Below are 22,453 nucleotides of genomic sequence, written 5' to 3' on the forward strand. Positions count from 1 at the left end.
GGTACTAAAGAGAACTGGCATCACACCACAGCTCTCTGCTATCCCACACAAAGATATAGCCACTGTACAGGAATCAACGAACAAATACACTCATACTACCATCGGACTTTAATGCTATAAACCAAAACGTTTCAGCTGGCTGATATCAGATGCAAGAAATGTTTTTATGGCTATTCTTGTCTGTTAATTTCATGCTATCTGTTTTCTGTTTTTTTTCTCCATTAAAAGCTACAGCAATACCTAAATAAATTAAAGTATAACTAAAGGCAAAACTTTTTATTTTTTTTTTTATTTTGGACAGAGTGGAGATAGATTAGAACATCTGTCAGATTTTTTTGCTGTCTTTGTCCTCATTAAGGAAAAAGTGATCAACTGCGCTAACTAAATACAACTAAAGCCGCTAGCACAAAAACCAGACATATGGTCAGCAAAATATAAACAAAGTAAATAAAGTGCAGCGCTAAATAATAATAACTGAACACACCAGTCCATGTGCATAAGGATTCACACAAGATGGTGAATACATAATTAAAGTCCCACGTGAATGGTGCAGAAAATCATCCAAAAGTGGTAAATGTGGTCACAGTGGCAGCCAGACCCCAACACCATCAGAGGAGAAATGATAATGCGCTCACCGGAGACTTTGGACCCAAACTACCTTATGGCAAAAGGGTCAAATAGGCTGGATATGGCAAAAGGGTCAAATAGGCTGGATATGGCAAAAGGGTCAAATAGGCTGGTAACATGGAATTCTTGGTATCTCCAAATGCCCGCAGTGCCCTCGGATGTTCCAAACGGTGGTCATAAGATGGATTCAGAAGAAAGGAAGTCTCAACCCACAGATGACATGAGGAATAAAACCAGAGGGAACAAACATAGTGTAAATCCACAAAACAAATTTATTAAAAAAGGGGAAGTACACTTACAGACATCCAGAGGTACAAGCATATAATAAGCAAGCAAATCAGGCTGTCCTTGGCATTGTACTGACGCGTTTCGTTAGAGAAAATTTTCTCAAAGGATATTGCTCCTCATTAAGGAGATTCACCCTCTCTAATTGTCCTGTTTACCATTATCATTTAAAGTGAAAGTGAAAGAAAACTTTATATTTAGGGTTGCTCCCAGAAAAGTAAGAGGGGAAATCTTCCAATGGGGAAACTAGTTCTGGGGACCTGAGGGTCCCCAAGGAATTCCTCGTATATGCCGGGATCTCCTCCCACTTCCTGTTTGGTTATGGGACAGGAAGTGAAGAGAAATCTCTGCAATGGGATACAGGTGGTAAAAAAAAAAAAAAAATCTGACAGGGGTTATAACCCTTCCTCACTCTATCCAAAAATGACAAAAATAAGTTTTGCCTATAGTGCTACTTTGAATCCAAACTCCAGGTAAATAGCTAAATACACAATTAAAATATAAAGTCATGGCCAGAAGTATTGGCACCCTTGCATTTCTGTCAGATTTATGCACCACTTCGCCCAGAAAATTGTTGTAATTTTTAAATGTTTATCATTCTCATGTTTATTTCTTTTGTTTGTATTGGTATGACACAAAAAAAGTGGAGAAACAAAAAGCCAAATCCAATACATTCCACGCAAAACTCTAAAAATGGACTGGATAAAATGATTGGCAGTTTGGCACCTTTTTAAAATTGTTAGAAATAGTTGCATTCCAAGTTTGTGATGCTCCTGTAATTTGTAATTAAACTTCCCTGTATCAATGAACAGGTGCTAACAATATAGAAATCACACCGGCAAGTTAAAATAGTGAAAAATTGACTTAACCTTTCTGTTGTAATTCTCTGTGTGCCACACGGAGAATGGAGAAGAGAAAGGGCAGCAAAGAATTGTCTGAGAATTTGAGAACAAAAATTGCGGAAAAGCATGGACAATCTTAAGGTTATAAGTCCATCTCTGGAGATCCTAATGTTTCTGTGTCCACTGTGCGCAACATTTTTTAGAAGTTTACAGCCCATGTCACTGTAGTTAAAGCGAAGGTCCACCCAAAAGTGGAACGTCCGCTCATCTGCTTCCCCCCCACCCTCCGGTGCCACATTTGGCACCTAGCATGGGGGGAGGGGGGAACAGGTTATTGTTTTTGACAGGTACCCTTCCCCACTTCCTGTAGACCGTGCCGCGGCGCTGTCCCTAGGAAGTTCCGCCCTTCTTTCCTCGCCACCGAGCCAATTATAATGCTCAGCGTGCTTCACGCATGTGCAGTAAGGAATCAGCTGTGAAGCCAAAAGGCTTCATTGCCCGTTTCCCATAGAACGAATGGCGGCGGCAGCACCTGACAGCCAATCTGAAAATTGGCTGGGGTGCTGACATTGCGGGCTCCCTGGACATGTAAATGTCTATTTATTTAAATTAGTTATTTTTTTAACAGCTGGAACACCGCTATAATCTCCCTTGAACGAGAAAAAATAATCAAAGATTGCAAAAAAGGATTGTTCGCATGGTGGCTAAAGAACCTCAATCAACTTCCAGACAAATTCAATGTGACCTTCTGACACGGGCTACAACTGTGTCATCTCGCATTATACATCGCCATCTGAATTAAAAGGGACACTATGGTAGGAGAACCAGGAGAACCCCCCCTGATGACAAAAAAACATAAAAAAGCCAGATTGGAGTTTGCCAAAATTAACCACTTTACCACTAGAGCATTTTGCTGTCTTACGTCTGAGCCACTTTTTGCGATTCGGCGCTGTGCGACTTTAACTGACAATTGCGCGGTCGTGCAACGCCGTACCCAAACGAAATTGATGTCCTTTTTTTCCCACAAACAGAGCTTTCTTTTGGTGGTATTTGATCACCTGTGCGATTTTTACTTTTTGTGCTATAAACAAAAAAAGAGCGTTTATTTTGAAAAAATAACAATATTTTTCACATTTTTTTATATGAAATTCCCCCCAAAAAAGATGTAAAAACCAATTTTTTTTTAAATTTTTGGCCAATTTGTTTTCTGCTACCCATGTTTGGTAAAAAAAATCTCAATAAGTGTATTTTGATTGGTTTGTGCAAAAGTTATTGCGTTTACTAACAAAGGGAAAGATTTATGTCATTTTTGGTGGGTTTTTTTTTTAACGAGTAATGGCGGCGATCTGCGATTTGTTTTGCGGGACTGCGACATTGCGGCGGACAGATCGGACCCTTGACTGACATTTTTGACACTTTTGGGGGTACCAGTGACATTACTGCAGTAATCAGTGCTATAAATATGCACTGTTACAGATGTAAAAATGACACTGGCAGGGAAGGGGTTAACTTTATTGGAGAGGGAGGGGTTAATGTATGCCTGGTGCTTACTGACGTGTGGGGGGGGAGGTGACTGAGTGAGACAGGGACAGATCGCATGTTCAGCTATGCTGAACACTCCGATCTGTCACTCTCTGTCACTGAGGAGATCCGCCCGCTGTGTTTACACAGGCGGGCGGATCTCCACACTAGATCCCCGACGATCGGGGCAGAGCAGCGGCAATCGCCGCTGCTCCTCCCCTGGCCCGACTCCCGCTGTGAATGAAAACAGCCGGAGCGTGCCTCCAGCGGCGCGCGAGTGCAGCCTACAGGGGAGGAGTCTGGCGACGTAGGTCTACGTCGTCAGACGGGAACGAGCCACTTTGCCACAGTACTATTCCAGTACTCAGCGATAAAGTGGTTAACCTGAGGAAGCCAAAATCCTTTTGGAAGAATGTGTTGTGGACAGATGAAACAAAATTACCGCTTTTTGGTAAAGCCCATCTGTCTACTGTTTTCAGAAAAAGAAATGAGGCCTCTAAAAAATACAGTCCCTATCTATAGTCAAACATGGTGGAGGTACACTGATGTTTTGGGCTTGCTTTGCTGCTTTAGGCACTGGATGTATTGACAGTGTGCATGGCATTATGAAACCCGAAGACCAACCAAAGAAATCTGGGGTGCAATGTAGGTCCCAGTGTCAGAAAGTTGGGTCTACATCAGAGGTCATGAGTCTTACAGCAGGTCAATGACCCAAACCACACGTCAAAAAGCACCCAGAAATGGTTTAAGACATTAAGAGAGTACTGAACTGGTCAGCAATGAGTCCATATCTAAATCCCATAGAGCACCTGTTGAGAGATCTCAAAACAGCAGTTGAGAAAAGGAACCCTTCCAAACAGAGACCTGGAGCAGTTGGCAAAAGAAGAGTGGTCCAAAATTCCAGTAGAGAGGTGTAAGAAACTCATTGATGGCTACAGGAAGTGATTGATTTCAGCTATTTTTTCCAAGGGGCGTGCTACCAAATATTAAATTGAGGATGCCAATAATTTTGTCCAGTCTATTATTGGAAATTTACTTGGAATGTGTCAGATTTGGCTTTTTTCTTGAGACATGAGAATGCCTAAACATTTTAAGTTGCAACAATTTTCTGAGCAAACTGGTGCATTATCTGACAGAAATGAAGGGGTGCCAATATTTCTGCTCATGGCTGTATTTACTAGACCTGTTCTACCTGTCAAAGAATTATTTTTTTCTGTCCATCGACTTCTGAAATTTACACAGCCATGTCACACTGCATAGCCCTGTCTGGAAGGGCTAGAGTCCTAAGTTGTTTTTTTGCTGCAATCAACTAACGCCTACAGGTCTCCTCCCCAACTCTGTGACTGGACAGTACAAGGGGACCAATAAGACTCATAATCTCATCTCATTATCACTCTGCTCTCTCCCCTCCATCAGCATGTTCCTTGTTAACACATGAGCACTGCAGCACATTTGACATTCGATTGGCTTTTTGTGCTGCTTTGTCCTCTCCGATTCTGAACTCTGCTGTATAAGGACTGCAAAAGACTGATACCGCATCAAATTAAGGTAATCAACTAGCTTGCAAGTATAAAGCATAAATTGCATGATGTATTATTGAATATAGAGCAGCATTCATGCGTTTCTTTCTATCTGCCTGGAGTTCAGCTTTAAATATCAGTTTCCAATAGATGTACAGACCTTCCGTGTGGATGGGGGAAGCAAAGCCATGGATGAAAATGCATTGTGCCAAATGCCCGTTTGCCTAAAATACATCAATGCAGGAGATGCTACCAGACAATAGAGTAATACAAAATGCATAGCAAGCATAAGAGTGTTGATCAGCTGCTGAAGGCTCTGACCTGGCTGATCACTAACACTGCTCTTAGCATAACTTACTATTAAATCATTTCTAGTGTGTTTCAGTTATTGCAGAGCTTATGGTTAATTCCAACATTACAAAGTAACAAAAATTACAAATGTGAAGCATTCAATGGCGTTTGCTGCTCTATACAGTAAGCATTTGTTTATAATAATTTGTGCTGGGAAGTCTGCCAAAATGCGTATTGTATTTACGCATGAAGTCATACCATGAGCACTTCAGCATCCTTTTCTATTTTCATCCAGCATTAAACAGCATGTAACACATGGGTTTAACGCCTGAACACAGTTTTGAAACTTTGACATGTGTTAGTAAAACTGTACATTTCATCGCAACTACTTATAAGGGTAAATTATACCGCGTTTCTTTTTCAAGCCAAATTGGGCTTTCATTTGGTGGGTAATGGTAAAAGATATCTCCCATTTTTATTTATTATCAAAGGAAAACTGGCCAAAAATAAAAAATATTTTTATAATATGGCTGCATTTCTTGCTACTACCATAACCTACCACCAAAGAACAGCTCAAAAAATTCTCCCACTCCTGACGAACGCAGCAATACCACATACAGGATTACCAAAAGTATTGGGACGCCGGCCTTTACACTCATATGAACTTTAATGGCATTCCAGTCTTAGTCAGTAGGGTTCAATAATGAGCTATAGCTGCAAAGGGTGGGCCAACTCAATATTGAACCCTATGGACTAAGACTGGGATGCCATTAAAGTTTGTGTGTGTGGTAAAGGCAGGCGTAATATAGTGTATGTGTATGTTTTTTGTTGTTTGTAACCATAGTATGGCCCAGAAACCATGGTGTGCATTTTCTTGTTTTTTTTTTTCCTAAAACACACTGAAACTGACACTAAATTTAAAAAAGGCTTTTTTAAACAAAAAAAAAAAACCCTAAAATATACTGACCCTGGCCTCAACCTTTGACCCCAACATTGACCCTTAGACCGGCCATATGCGGTTCGAATTCCTGTTGAACTGGCCGAGATTTAAAGCTTTAATGGGCAGGCTGAATGTACCAAGTTGATTGATCGATTAACTTGGGTACAACCAGCCCGCCGGATTATAGCCACTATCGATAATCACCACCTTCTGCTGTCCCCGTCGGGAGAGGACAAGTGCTCAGTAGGAAGGATTTACTGGTCAACACTGTCTGTGTTGATGGGAGAATCATGCGACATTCGCACCGCTTATGGGCTGCCTTACTTTAACCTGGATTTATTTATTTACATTTTTTTACACACTTGTGTTTATTTACATTTTGTCTCCTCCAGCAAGAAGAGAAAGATACAATGTATCTTTCTCTCCATTCAAAGGAGAAAGCATACGCAGGGTCAGACTTTACAAAAATGAATCCCTGTAATCGTCAATTAGAGGCTATCACAGGAATCAGGTGATCAGAAACCGGGCTTTCTTGTTCCCAATCATTAGTAGGTGACCCGGGCTCTCACCAGGAGCACCAGCACCAAGACATGTACTCATATATGTGGCCTTATGGAAGAAGACTCACTTCAGTGAGGCCGCATAGATGTGTACATTTGGGGGCAATACATATATTCCCCAATAGCCACAAATGTTATAAAATCACTTTGCACTAAAATACCCTTACAAACATGGACATTACCTTGTAAAATTAGCAGTGACATCATCACTGGCCTGCACATAGCCTGTGGAGAGAGAAGAGCTGTGAGAGGGACCTTGCAGGTCCACCTTCTACAGGCTGCCTGCAGAAAACTACACCAGGGGGCAGATACAAGACCAGTCACCCTGCACAAGGAGAGATAACAGCAATGACCAGTCTTTATTATAGGTAGTTCCTGCACAAAAACAGAGGTCAGAGGTTGCTTCATAGTGGATTGGTGTACAGATCTGGAATAAATAAGTACTCCAGGCTTAGGTAAGACTAAACATGTCTCTTGTATTTCGACAATATTTGAAGAGCCAAGACCAGTTTTAAAGTGGTTCCAAAGCCCAAACTTTTTTAGCTTAACAAATTCCCTGCATTAACCACTTACCGCCCGCCCGCCGTCATATGACGGCGGGACGGTGCGGCTATTATCCTGGGCGGACGTCATATGACGTGACCCAGTAAATGCACGGCAGGCGCGCGATCGCGGGCGCGCCGCCGTGCACTGCCGGTGTCGGCGTGTCCCCGGGACACAGCCGGTCACCGGCAGGGGGGAAACAGCCAATAGGCATGGCTGTTTCCCACGTGATCGGCTGTGTTCCAATGACACAGCCGATCACAATGGAGGCGGCCGGGAGATGACCGCGCATGCGCGATCGGGAGCGCGCAGCGCGGTCATGTCGGTGGCACTGTGTTCCGTAGGAACACAGCTGTCACCGGCGGTAGTAAGCAGTCACTGACAGTGACTGCTTACTATGTGATCGGCTGTGAATCTATTCACAGCCGATCACAAAATGTAAACAAAGAGCAGTAACTGACTGTTACTAGCTCTTCTCTCCTCATACAGCTTCCAGTGTGAGGGGAGAAGAGCTAGAAATAGTGAGTTACTGCTCTGTACCCCTGTAAAAAGTAAAAAGCACACAAATAAAGGTCCCCCACACACAGTCCTCAGCCCCCCCCAATGTCACCTGTCACCCAACAGTCACCTCATCAGTGCCCAGAAATTGACACCCATAACGTTCACATGTGAGCGCAGCGATCGCAGGCAGAATCACCGCGATTCTGCCCGCGATCCGGAAATCATTGCAAATTGCGGGACGCCTGTGCGTTGCCCGTGATTTGCAATAGCACCCCAAACGCTGTGCGATGTTGCCGCCATTTCCGCCTGCCGAATCGCGGTAACATCGCGCAAACATCGCATGACGCCCAAAAAAGGTACAAGAGTTTCTTTGGGGCGTCATGCGTTGTTTGCGTGATGTTACCTCGATTCGGCAGGCGGAAATCGCAGCAACATCGCACAGCGTTTGGGGTGCTATTGCAAATCACGGGCAACGCACAGGCGTCCCGCAATTTGCAATGATTTCCGGATCGCGGGCAGAATCGCAGTGATTCTGCCCATGATCGCTGCGCTCACATGTGAACATAGCCTAAAGTTCACCGGTCACCAGAGACTGCCATCAGTACCGCCGTGCACCGTCACCTGTCACCCATCAGTGACCATCGCCCGTCACCTGTCACCCCATCAATCACCGTCACCTGTCACCCCATCAGTCATCGTCACCTGTCACCCCATCAGTCATCGTCACCTGTCACCCTATCAATCATCGTCACTTGACACCCCATCAGTGATCGTCACTTGTCACCCCATCAATCATCGTCACATGTCACCCCGTCAGTGATTGTCATCTGTCACCCCATCAATCATCGTCACTTGTCACCTCATCAATCATCGTCACCTGTCACCTCATCGATCATCATCACCTGTCACCCCATCAGTCATCGTCACTTTTCACCCCATCAGTCATCGTCACCTGTCACCCCATCAGTCATCGTCACCTGTCACCCCATCAGTCATCGTCACCTGTCACCCCATCAGTCATCATCACCTGTTTGCCATATACATGCAATCACTTACTGACCGCCTAACGACTATATGCGTCGGCCATTAAAAGCTAAATACTGGAGTTATGGCAGCAGATAGCCCCCATAACCCTGGTATTTTTTGAAACGGCGGGCGGTCGGCTTTCAGATAAGGGTGGTCCCAGTGGCGGATTCACCGCGGAATTACCCTTACGGTGCAGGGGAAGAGGTGCCCCCCCCCCTCCTGCCGCGTCCCAGACGTTTTCCCAGCTTACCGGACCCGCCGGCAGCGGGGAAAACTATCCGGTCCCGGATCCTCAGAGACAGGAAGTCGAGTGAGGGCAAGATGGCCCTCACTCAACTCTATGGTCTTGGAGGACCGGAGCTACGTCAAAAGACGTTGCCTAGCAACCGGTTTAAAGGGCCGCTTTTTTTTTTTGCTTTTTTTTTTTTCCTCTTTCAACAATTTTTTTTTTTTTTTTTGCTTTTTTAGTGTAGTTGTGAGGTGTGAGGTCTTTTTGACCCCAGATCTCACAATAAAGAGGACCTGTCATGCCTATTTCTATTACAAGAGATGTTTACATTCCTTGTAATAGGAATAAAAATGATCAAAACATTTTTTTTTTTGTAAACTGTGTAAAAATAAAAAAATAATAAATAAAATAAATAGGAAAAAAAAAAAAAAAAAAAATTAAAGCGCCCTGTCACCGTTAGCTCGCGCGCAGAAGCAAACGCATACGCAAGTCCCGCCCACATATGTAAACGGTGTTCAAACCATACATGTGAGGTATCGCCGCGATCGTTAGAGCGAGAGCAATAATTTGAGCCCTAGACCTCCTCTGTAACTCTAAGCTAGTAACCTGCAGAAATTTTTAAAATGTTGCCTATGGGGATTTTTAAGTACCAATGTTTGGCGCCATTCTGTGAGCATGCGCAATTTTGAAGCATGACATGTTGGGTATCTAATTACTCGGCGTAACATTATCTTTCACATTATGGAAAAAAATTTTACTAAATTTACTGTTTTCTTATGTTTTAGTTCAAAAAAGTGAATTTTTTTTCAAAAAAACCGCATTTGGAAGACTGCTGCGCAAATATGGTGTGATAAAAAATATTGCAACGATCTCCATTTTATTCTCTAGGGTCTCTGCTAAAAAAAAATATATAATGTTTGGGGGTTCCAAGTAGTTTTCTAGCAAAAAAAAATGATTTTAGCTTGTAAACACCAAGTGTCAAAAATAGGCCCAGTCTTAAAGTGGATAAATGGACAACTTTGTGTAAAGCGCTACTTGGATGTTAGGCCTATGTATGTGGCCAGGCTGTGAAAAAGTGTTACACATGTGGTATCGCCATACTCAGGAGGAATAGCAGAATGTATTTTGGGGTGCAAGTTTTGCTATGTACATGCGATGTGTTAGAAATATTGCATAAATGGACAGCTTTGTGTAAAAAAAATGTGTTTTCATTTTCTTTCCACATTTTCCAAAAACTTGTGGAAAAAAATGACATATTCAAAAGACTCATTATGCCTCAAAAATTATACGTTGGGCTGTTTGCTTTCTAAAATGGGGTCATTTTATGGGGGTTTCCATTGTCCTGGTGCTCCAGGGCCTTCAAAAGTGCGATAGGTTGTCAGGAAATTATATGTGTAATTTGTGCTCCTAGAATGCCGGACGCTGCTACTTTGATGTTAGGCCTCTGTATGTGGCCAGGCTGTGAAAAAGTCTCACACATGTGGTATCGCCATACTCAGGAGGAGTAGTAGAATGTGTTTTGGGGTGTAGTTGCAAGTATACATGTGCTGTGTGAGAGAAATAACCTGTTAATACGGCAATTTGTAAAAAAAAATAAAAAAAAAAATAAAAATCTTCATTTTGCAAAGCATTGTGGGAAAAAATTACAACTTCAAAAAACTCACCATGCCCCTTATTAAATACCTTGGAATGTCTACTTTCCAAAAAGGGGTCATTTGGGGGGTATTTGTACTTTCCTGACTTTTTAGTGTCTCAAGAAATGAGATAGGCCTTCAGTACATCAGGTGTGATCAAGTGTGATCAATTTTCAATGATTCGCACCATAGCTTGTGGACTCTATAACTTTCACAAAGACCAAATAATATACACTTACTTGGGTTATTTTTACCAAAGATAAGTAGCAGTATAAATTTTGGCCAAAATTTGTGAAGAAAAATTACTAATTTGCAAAATTTTATGACAGAAACAAAGAAAAATGCGTTTTTTCACAATATTTTCAGTCTTTTTTTATTTATAGCACAAAAAATAAAAAACCCAGTATTGATCAAATACCATCAAAAGAAAGCTCTATTTGTGTGAAAAAAAGGACACAATTTTTGTATGGGTACAGTGTTGCATGACTGAGTAATTCTCAGTCAAAATGTGAGAGCGCTGAAAGCTGAAAATCGGTCTGGGCAGGAAGGGGGTGAAAGTGCACTGTAGGCAAGTGGTTAAGGTAAAAAGCAGACAGCATGCTACAGTCTGCTCTTGGCTGACGTCACAGACCAGGTCCAGGCTATGGCCATATGGTGGGACTAAATCCCCATTTTTATTTATTGATTGCCTTTATATTTGATAGTCATTTCTTTTGCATGTGTGCGCTATTCTTTGTAAATATGCATTTTGCTTGGTTCATAGCTGCACCGGCTGAGCACCCCACCCTCCCACACCTGTACTCTATCAGTGTCCACTAGCAAGCAGATATAGGAGGAGTCCCTTGTTGTGCAGTTGCACATCTCTCCCAGTAAGGAGTAAGTATCTCCAATGGTTTAGAGAGGCTGAATTCATCCTTCTTTTTATGGATAGTGTAGGACCCACTGACAATGGGGTACTTTGACGTAGTGGTGGTCTTGAGCACGATATGGTGGGACTAAATCTCCATTTTTATTTATTGATTGCCTTTATATTTGATAGTCATTTCTTTTGCATGTGTGCGCTAGTCTCTGTAAATATGCATGTTGCTTGGTTCATAGCTGCACCAGCTTTAGAAATGCATGTTCAGGGTGTGCCCCCCCAGCTCTTTGTTTGTTTTTAATTGCTTCATACTGGATTGGTGTACAGATCTGGAATAAATAAGTACTCCAGGCTTCGGTAAGACTAAACATGTCTCTTGTATTTTGACAATATTTGAAGAGCCTAGACCTCAGTTTTAAAGTGGTTTCAAAGCCCAAACTTTTTTGGCTTAACAAATTCCCTACATTAAGGTAAAAAGCAGACAGCATGCTACAGTCTGCTCTTGGCTGATGTCACAGACCAGGTCCAGGCTCTGAAATTATTCTGACCATATGGTCGAGATCCACCTAGATGCCTGGACCAGCAGCTGGCTCAGCCTCTCAGCTGCTGAGATCCTACGCCAGCCACTCCTGCCCCCTCTACAGCCCAGCTCTTTAGTGAGTGCTGGAGGGGCAGAGCAGAGAGCCAGTGACTTACAGTCACCCGCTCTCTGCAGCCTGAAGACTGAGAGCTGAGCAATCAGCTGTGCTTCATGGCTCAGTTCTCGGTCTTAGAACTCGCGGGCGATAGATGCTGCATCTACCTAATAAGTATACTTTTTTATTTTAGGGAAACCCAAACTTCTCTTTTAAAGTTAAAAAACTGTTAGACTTTAAAACCACTTGAATAAGTCACTAACTCAGAGCAAGCATACAGTAAAGTCTGAAGAGTCTACAATCCCATCAAGTACAGTATAGTTGCTGCAGTATAGTCCTGAACCCTGCTCTGATTTCTATACTAACAGGCTCCTTTGAAACATTACATTTATTATATCCTCTATGAAATAACTGAAGAGAAAGCTCTATGTGTTGGAAATCATCACTCCCTGCTATTTAGTTCTGATAATTTTTTGAAACATCTAGTGACTGAGCCATAGCATTCACAAAGGATCTTACATAAACCATACTAATGATTTTTTTTTATTGTTCTTTATTATAGTACCTGTCCTAAGCAAATGTATGAATTGACCTTTAAAGAAAATGTAAACCTTTTTAGTCTGCTAAAGCACCAAGTATCATAAGAAATTGTTATTTTTTAACTTAAAGTGGTTCTAAAGGCAGAAGTTTTTTTAAATCGAAATACATACTATGCATTAAGAAAAAAAACCCTTCTGTATGCAGAAGCCCCCCTCTGCCCCCTAACACTTACCTGAGCCTCACCCCGATCCAGCGATGTTGTACAAGAGGCTCAGCTGTCCGGGACTCTCCTTCCTCATTGGCTGAGAGAGCAGCAGGTGCCATTGGCTCCAGCTGCTGTCAATCAAAGCCACTGCACAAAGCAGGTAAATATAACACGTTTGTTATTTTTTAAACAAAAAAAAAAAAAAAAAACGAGACTTTATTATCACTTTAAATGACTTTACCTATTTCTATTACGTGTTGCTTCTCAGTACTGCTGATCTCCTGCAGTCTCTCTTCAACCACTTCTGATCTACAAGCACTGATAAAATGGCTGCAAGGCATTTCTTAGAGTAGATTTCCTAATGCCAGCATAATATGTGTTGATGTGGTCACTGGTAGTCTTCATTAAAAGCCTGTCAACAGGGTGGCAAAGCAGCATCATAATAGAGAGACAGGGAAGGAGTGTTGCCACCAGAAAGTGTCTGTACAAGGACCTTGATTGCAGGATCACCAGGTATTTTAATGAAAGCAGACTTATAAAATGACAAATAACATGTTAACATGAGATTTTAGTGCTTGGGTTAACATACACTGTAATGATCGTCCAATACTGAAGATCTCATACACCTTTATTCAACAACTAAATTCATCAGTGCATCAGCAATTTCCATCTAATTCCCTGTTGTTCTCCATTGTGAGCATATAGATAAGATTACAAGAGGCTGTCCATGTGACACACAAATGTGGCTGTATTACAAATAACAAAGAGTAACTTTCTAGGTTTTCATGATGATACTAAAGAAGATTAGTATGTATTAAAGAAAAGAAAAGAAGGGGGTCTGTTCATTGATTCCCACTCATGGGTACCCAAAGCCCTTTTCTATCCTTCACCACAAAACTGCGGTTCACTTCAAATATTATTAAAGGAATAAATTAAAAAGAAGAACTAGAGGACTCACTAGGACAGTAATTGAGATACATATCAAGCTCTTTCCAGTGTTCCCAGTTTATCAATTCACTGTACATGTCATCACCATTTCATTTAAATGACCCCACCTGCCATTATGGGATGTCAACTGTGATGCAACACAATGCTGTAAATTGAAGAGTTTCTTATCATATAGGGCTGAGCACACATCAATACACCACTCTGCTCATTCATGTATATACTGGATCTTAACTCCTCAGTTCTTCCATTTGTGGCGCTTTTTATTTGTCTTTTTCCTTTATCTTTGTCTATAGTAATTTTTCAAGGTTATGTCATAGAACCCCTGAAAAGCAGGCTTCACGCAGCAGCAGTTCTCAAAGAAGTCTGTTTTGAGTGGAGTGGGGCTGAGAATGGCCCTTGCTATGCCTGTACTATGCAGGATCTGAACAGGGAGATCAAATCCCAGCAGTCTGTGATCTCTTGTCACTCTACTAATTTAATTCTCTAGATATCCTATAGAGACTCCATTAGAAGGTGGACATTTTTAGAAATAGTGCATTGTGTCTTCTAGTGGATTCTCCCTAGGATTACACAGGTAAACTCACTTGGAGATAATGGTAGCTCGACTGTAAGGATCACCTTTAACCATCTTAAAGCCGTACTGATCCTCTTCCTTCCCCTCCTCCTCTTCATTACTAGAAGTTTTTTTTTTCTGAGAGCAGGTACCTTTTTCTGACAGGTACCCTCTCCCACTTCTGCTCTGCTCGCCTTACCGCCTACCCGCAACCTCCTGGGACACTTCACATATCCCATGAGACTGTGGGACCACTAAGAAAGTGCAGCCCGTCTTACGTACAGTGAGAAGCCAGCTGTGAAACACCAAGAAGTCACAGCCAGCTTTCCACAAGCAAGATGAGGGCACTGGGAACCCTTAGACTGGTGAGGAACTGGCCAAGGTGATGACATGACAGCGCTGGATCCCTGGACTTGTAAGTGTCCATTTATTAAAAGTCAGCAGCTACAGAATTTAATTTAAAACTGATCGGAACTCCTCTTTAAGTCTCTATGGAGATCGAACCTTGCCATAGTCCACCCAAACAGAAGTACCTACTATAGACTGAGTTTACATTTTTCCGACAAAAAAAACTAAAACACAGAACGTTGGAATATACACTGTCTGACCAAAAAAAAAAAAAAAGTCGCCACCGAAAAAAAGGTCACACATGTTGGACCGCCTTTAGCTTTGATTATGGCAAACTGTGGCATTGTTTCGATAAGCTTCTGCAATGTCACAAGATTTATTTCCATCCAGTGGTGGATTCATTTTTCACCAAGATCTTGAATTCATGATGGGACAGTCGGACCACTGCGCAAAGCCTTCTCCAGCACATCCCAAAGATTCTCGATAGAGTTAAGTTCTGGATTATGTGGCAGCCAATCCATGTGTGAAAATTATGTCTCATACTCCCTGAACCACTCTGTCACAATTTGAGCCTGATGAATCCTGGCATTGTCATCTTGGAATATGCCCGTGCCATCAGGGAAGAAAAAAATCCATTGATTGGATAACCTGGTCATTCAGTATATTCAGGTAGTCAGCTGACCTCATTCTTTGGGCACATGCAGTATCTATACAATAGGAGAGTTACTGCATGCTTAGTTTAGTTAGTTGCTTAGTGAATTCCAGGTTGCGACTTTTTTTTGGCCAGGCAGTGTGCCATCTGTTGAAATTTGCAGCCAGGGCAACTGTGTAAAATATGTAACTAATTGTGTCTTTTTTTTTTTTTTTCTCCTGATTACATCCTTGAGATTCCTAAATGTCTACTGATAAGCTAATGTTTTACCAGGCTCCTTTTTTTAAGAACAGCACATAAGTGGATTTGCTTATATGCAAGAGTAAATTATATAAAACTGAGATCTCAGTTTAGTAAACAGAAAATTACAAGGATACTGGATTTCTAGCAGAATTTCTTTGTGTTTGCAGGAAATGTATTTAGCTTGAAAAAAATAAAATAAAAATACAGCACCACAAATAAGGACTGGTAGGCTTCAATATATTTGATTTTTGTTTTTGGGTTTAGACACACTTTACGTAACAATGGCACTATTCTCTACCCATTTAATTATTGACATAAACTCAGATGACAGGACATATCCAGGCATAGGAAGCCATAATTAAAAGGTCCCAGTCATAGTCCTAGTAAAGCGGTAGGGACAAGTGAAAGCTGTAAGAGAACACAAGTGTATGGGAAGAGATTAGAGTAGTAAGTGCTGCCACAAGAATGTTAAGCCTTGAAAGAGAGGAGGAGAGTTTTGTAATTAACACAGACGTGAATGGGAAGCTGGCAGCAAAAGATATCCAAGTGGTAATGAAAAGCTGTGAATCTAATGATGATCTGCTGAACAGATCTTGATAATAAGAGGGATCAGTCCCTTTAAAATATCACCTATTTTACATGACATCGTACCTTACAGTTTTCTATAATTTGTGCAGCATTTGGGACGTCTTACACTAGCAATTACAATTTCCCAGTCCCGGGTTATCTTTGGGTCTTCTTGGAAATAATTTCATAAAGAAAATCATGTTTTCTAAGAAAGAGCAACATTTGATTGTCTCTGGCTTGAACTGTACATTTACATGTATTTTACAGCAACTGTAAAACAGATCTTGTAAGAAGAATTTCTAATTGCACATTGCCAACATAAATATCTACAGAGGCCTGTGACGTTATCATCAATACAAAGCTTCCATTGTTACAACTGAAGATGGTAAAGGAAATAAGGTAATACGCGGTACATTTACTATACAGCACTTAAAGGGGAAAAGGCACCTCAAACATCTTGCTATACATGTCAAGCTATAACTGTGGCTCCTCAGCAAAAAAAAAATGTGTTTTTGTGCCAAGTTGGGATTCTCTACATTCCAAAACCTGGAAATGTAGACGTGTGTTTTCTGAAATTATTCTGTACAGTCCAACATGGAAGATGAACTAGTTGTACAAACCGCCTCAATTTGGCACAAGAAAGTTAGTTAACAAAAAATAAATAAACCCAATGTAATATAGCAGACTCATGTAACTGTAACATATTTTCTTCGTAATCACTAAAATATTCTTATAAATTGTTGTGTTTTGTTTAAAGGGATTTTCCAGTTTAAAAGTAAACCTTTTTGCAATGACAAAAAGTAAACATTTACAAACGGGAGTAGTTACAATTGAGTATTTAGTGAAAAGAAATATAAGCATTAGTTTTAATCTGCCTAGCTACTCCTACGGAGCGGAAGTCAATACCCAACAGTGATGACTTAGAGGTGGCGGCGACTGTCGGAGGACGTAAGAGAAATAAGCATTACCCTCAACGACCCTAATAACATACTGATCAATAAATCCATAGGTATAGACATCTGAATTTTTAGGTTTTGTATCTTTACCTTTTCTATGAAAGTCAAACTTGGCTCTGCCCATCCCATCTTCCAAGATACTCTATTGGTTTCTTAAAGGATAGCTGTACTTTCAAACAACTAAACCCTAACAGCCCCCCTCATGTTTACCATTTTAGCTGTACATACTTCAGATTACCAACCTGGGCTAGAAGCTGTGATTTACATTGGTGACACCCTAATCCTATTCCAAGCTGGTGCAGCTTTTTAAACATTGCTTTTCTTCTTTATGTGGTACTGCGTGGCCCTGCTGGCTTGGAAGAGGACCAGAGTGCTGCCTGATATTAACCGTAGCATCTGGACAGAGTTCTCTCGTTGGTTTGAGGTACATACAAACAGGGGGGTATAGTTAGAATGGCTTTTAAGATTTGTTGGTTCAACTCACTATTAATCTTTAATGTGATAGATAGCTACACTGACCAATGGTGGGGCTTAGGATTGTAAAGGCCACAACCAAGTGTACCTTCTTTATTTGAATATAGCTTCAGCTGCCTATTTCTAATCATTATGGAATGGGGTTATCAGGAAACCATTGCTTAAGAATTTTTCACTATAATCTCAGTTATTCATATGATCATTTTTTTAACTGAACAAATGACATGTTTTGTAGGCTACCTCATAGTTCATTATCACCCTCAGCCAATCTAAGAATATAGACTAAATAATGTAAAAGAGCTTGCTATAACCCATTTTAGTGAACCTGTCACAACCCTTATAGCAAGATCAAAGACATCAATAGATGAATATCACATTTAGATCAACTCATTCTAATTGTCTTTTTGTCATAACATCTACTGGTGATTAAGTTGAACAAGGCTGACCACATACGAGTAGGGCAGACTGACTCAACCAAGTGAAAAACATGAGCTACCTGACCTGTAACAGAATTTATTTCATCCATTGTGATAGGCAAATCTGACTGAGCTTGATCTTTTGCACCTGCTCTAAATTTCTGGATTATGTTTGAATAATAGCAGTGGCCATAGGATCACTGGATACAATGGCCAATGAGGTCCTACCAGGACTGAATTAAAGCTGGCCATAGATGGATCAAAATGTGTCTGGATTCAGCAGACAGCAGCAGAATTTCAATCCATATTATTCAAGAGAAGTACATTTAATTATCGACTCCTCTCATACGGGACTGTTGGTAAATTATAAGTCAATGGAGAGTTTGAGTGGCTGCAGCTCTGATCAGTGCATTCTGACAGCAGAGGAGTCAGAATACAAAAGCCGCAGGGAGGATTCCTTCATCAACCTCGAATGTGTGGATGAGGGAATCCATTTGGTTGTTTTTAAACAGCTGTCTAAAATCTATCTATCTCTGGTCAGCTTAACCTTTCCCACCTAACTGTTATCTAACCAAATATTTGCTGTTCTCTAAAGTCTCATTTACTTTGTATAAAATGTGTTATCTGCAAACTATGCCTAACATAGCCTAATCTACACTGTAATCAGGTTGTACATTACCATATTTTTATTTAGACTCTTGTTGGTCACTTTGGTTACACTTTTCTACAATTACTTTAATTATTGTGTATATTGACCTGCGAAGCAAAAACTGTGCCTTTAATAGATTTCGACCCATTTGGAAGTTTTCATATTTTGTCATAGAACATTGATTCACATTGTATTTAATTTCGTTTTTAACACTGATGAACAGAAATATACTTTTCAATGTCAAAGTGAAAACAGACTTCTGCAAAGTGACTTCAATTAATTTTAAGGAAAAAATACAAAATGACTGACTGCATACAGTAAGTATACACCACATTTAATATGACCCATCAAAATCATCAATAGTATAGTAAAATATTTTCCAAGGACACATAATTCGTAAAATAGTGATCACCTCTGTATAACCAATGGGTTTTAGGCAATTGTAAGGTCCAACTTGTGCTGTGTCAGTATCCTTGTATAACCCACCATGAAAACAAAAGAACACTCCATGTAACTCCGCCATAGAATGGCTTATATAGGTGACTATCCACACACACTAGAGATTTACATTACATAAAAACTGAAATTATAACACAGAGCAATGATGCCCTGGAAAAGTACTAACTTACCATGATGCCAAATTTCAGGGTGCCCATGAAAGTATGACCCAATTCCATGGCCAATAAATTGGGGACAGACTTGGAATTTGTTCTCTTCAGCAATGCGGCTTTATTAAAGAAAAAAAAAATCAATAAAAATAAAATTAACAGAGTTTAAAATTCACAGAGTTATTAATTTTGTATTAAGTATTATAGTCATTCTATGAGTGACACAAACTTAGCCTCAGCCATGATGGAATTAAAAAGTTAGCCATATATTATGAGATAGGGAAGGGTTGCAGCCTCTGAGATTTTGTCCCAATTCCTGTTAGGGCAGCAAGTGATGTGAACAAAGGCAAAAACAAAATCACATTTTAGCAAACTGAGAAAGCATTACAAGTTCTAAAAATGTTTTTCTTGCTGTCTATGTTTTCCTGTTCCAGTGACAACTTGTATGGGCATCACTAGAACCAGAAACAATGAGAACAATTTCCCCAATGGGGACAGCATTGAAAGCCTGTAATACTTCCCAGCTCAAAACATTTTTTTTTTTTTTGCTGTTTTAGCCTCTGTTTGGGAGATTTACCCTTACCTTTTCTCTGGTATAAAGGGGACAGGGTATTCAGAGAAATCTTACCGGAGGCAGAAAACAATAGCAGCTTAACAAAAGTTTTGACTTCACCCAAAACTGTTATAAAAAAGTTTTAGCAGAAGTGGGATCTTATAGATTACAGGGTAGTTACACCTGCCCCAAAGGGAAGTAGACAAATAAGTACTTCTTAAAGAAGAGTTCCAGGTATGGCATTTGCTCCAGCGTGGATCATTGTAACTATGCATGTACAGTCGTGCTCAAAGGTTTGCTTGCATACCCTGGCAGAAATCATGACATTTTGGCATTAATATTGTAAATATGAATGATTATGTCAAAAAAAATGTCTTTAATTTAGAGATATTGATTATATGAAGAAATTTATTACCACATAGTCATTTGGCTTCTTTTTAAAATCATAATAACTGAAAAAAACCAAATAGCCCTGATCAAAAGTCTACATACCCTGGAATGTTTGGACTTGGTACAGACACACAAGGTCACAAGGTGACACACACACAGGTTAAAATGGCAATTAAAGGTAAATTTCCCACATCTGTGGCTTTTTAATTTAAATTAGTGTCTGTGTATGAATACTCAATTTGTTTTTAGCTCTCAAGTGGATGCACTGAGCAAGCTGGATACTGAGCCATGGAACGCAGAAAAGAACTGTCAAAAGACCTGCGTAACAAGGTAGTCGAACTTTATAAAGATGGAAAATGATATAAAAAGATATCCAAAGCCTTACATTTGGCAGTAAGTACTGTTCAATCACTTATTAGGAAGTGGAAAGTTCAGGAATCTCTTAATACCAAGGCAAGGTCAGGTAGACCAAGAAAGACTGCAGCCACATCTGCCAGAGGAATTGTTCAGGATACAGGGAAAAACCCCACAGGTAACCTCAGGAGAAATACAGGCTGCTCTGGAAAAAGACAGTGTGGTTGTTTTTAAGGAGCACAATAAGACAATATGTTAACAAAATACATGATCATCTTTAAATAAAAGAGTTTTTTTGTATGATCAGTCATATTTTTAATATGAATGCCAAAATAGCAAGATTCTTGCCAGGGTATGCAAACTTTTGAGTATGACTGTACCATACCTTTAGGGTCCTGATAGAACCTGGAAATCAGTGTAGTAGACACCACTACTTCAGTGATCTCCACTAGCTTCGGGGTCCTGTGCGGAGTGGCTGCCCTGCTAAATTGTGTGGATAAGGTGGAGAGGCAGGGTGGTGACTTCGCACTCTCCACCTCATCAAATCAAAAAATTATTTGCATTCACTGAGAAAATGCAAAGTATTCTCTGAATGTCACCCATGTTGAGCGGCCAACCTCCCATGTTCACAATGCAGCAGGGAAGCTGCTCGGCATGGAACTCAGAAGAGGTGTCTGCTACAGTGGTTTCCAGCTTCAATCCAATAGGTATGGTATATGCATAGTTCACATTGAACCAAGCTGTATACCTGGAAGCTACCTGGAATTTTTCTTTAAACACATGACCAAGCTTTATCATCTAACTCCAAATATTGAAAGAAGAACTATTGCAAGTATCTTTGAGCTGGTTAAATCATTTTGGCACTGAAATATACAGAATCTCACGAAAGAGAGTACACCCCTTACATTTTTGTAAATATTTTATTATATCTTTTCATGTGACAACAATGAAGAAATGACACTTTGCTACAATGTAAAGTAGTGAGTGTATAGCTTGTATAACAGTTTAAATTTGCTGTTCTCTCAAAATAACTCAAAACCAAGCCATTAATGTCGAAACCACTGACAACAAAAGTGAGTGTCCAAATTGGGCCCAAAGAGTCAATATTTTGTGTGGCCATCTATATTTTCCAGCACTGCCTTAACCCTCTGGAGCCTGGAAATCACCAGAGCTTCACAGGTTGCCACTGGAGTCCTCTTCCACTCCTCCATGACGGCATCACGGAGCTGGTGGATGTTAGAGACCTTGCGCTCCTCCACCTTCCATTTGAAGATGCCCACAGATGCTCAATAGGGTTTAGGTCTGGAGCAATGCTTGGCCAGTCAGTCCATCACCTTTACCCTCAGCTTCTTTAGCAAGGCAGTGGTTGTCTTGGAGGTATGTTTGGGGTTGTTATCATGTTAGAATACTTCCCGGTGGCCCAGTCTCCGAAGGAAGGGGATTATGCTCTGCTTCAGTATGTCACAGTACATGTTGGCATTTATGGTTCCCTCAATGAACTGTAGCTCCCCAGTGCAAGCAGCACTCATGCAGCCCCAGACCATGACACCCCCACCACCATGCTTGACTGTAGGCAGGACACACTTGTCTTTGCACTTCTTACCTGGTTGCCACCACACACGCTTGACACCATCTGAACCAAATCAGTTTATCTTGGTCACATCAGAAAACAAGACATGGTTCCAGTAATCCATGTCCTTAGTCTGCTTGTCTTCAGCAAACTGTTTGCGGGCTTTCTTGTGCATCATCTTTAGAAGAGGATTCCTTCTGGGACGACAGCCATGAAGACCAATTTGATGCAGTGTGCGGCGTATGGTTTGAGCACTGACAGGCTGACCCCCCACCCCTTTAACCTTTGCAGCAATGCTGGCAGCAATAATAGGTCTGTTTTCCAAAGACAACTTCTGGATATTACGCTGACCACGTGCACTCAACCTCTTTGGTCAACCATGGCAAGGCCTGTTCTGAGTGCAACCTGTCCTGT

The 22,453-nt window shown here is 40.9% G+C and overlaps 1 protein-coding gene across 3 annotated transcripts in view; it reads right to left on the minus strand.

The window, feature by feature from the left end:
* METAP1D (methionyl aminopeptidase type 1D, mitochondrial) overlaps window positions 1-22,453 on the minus strand; it is a 338,325-nt gene that overhangs the window by 32,597 nt on the left and 283,275 nt on the right. For all 3 annotated transcript variants that reach the window (XM_082260307.1, XM_082260306.1, XM_082260308.1), the window contains one exon: window positions 19,194-19,291. In XM_082260307.1, coding sequence (XP_082116433.1) covers window positions 19,194-19,291 — 98 coding nt within the window. The remainder of the gene's footprint in view (window positions 1-19,193; window positions 19,292-22,453) is intronic.

This window comes from Pelophylax lessonae (assembly GCF_965119305.1).
Source record: "Pelophylax lessonae genome assembly, chromosome: 6".
Lineage (NCBI taxonomy): Eukaryota > Metazoa > Chordata > Amphibia > Anura > Ranidae > Pelophylax > Pelophylax lessonae.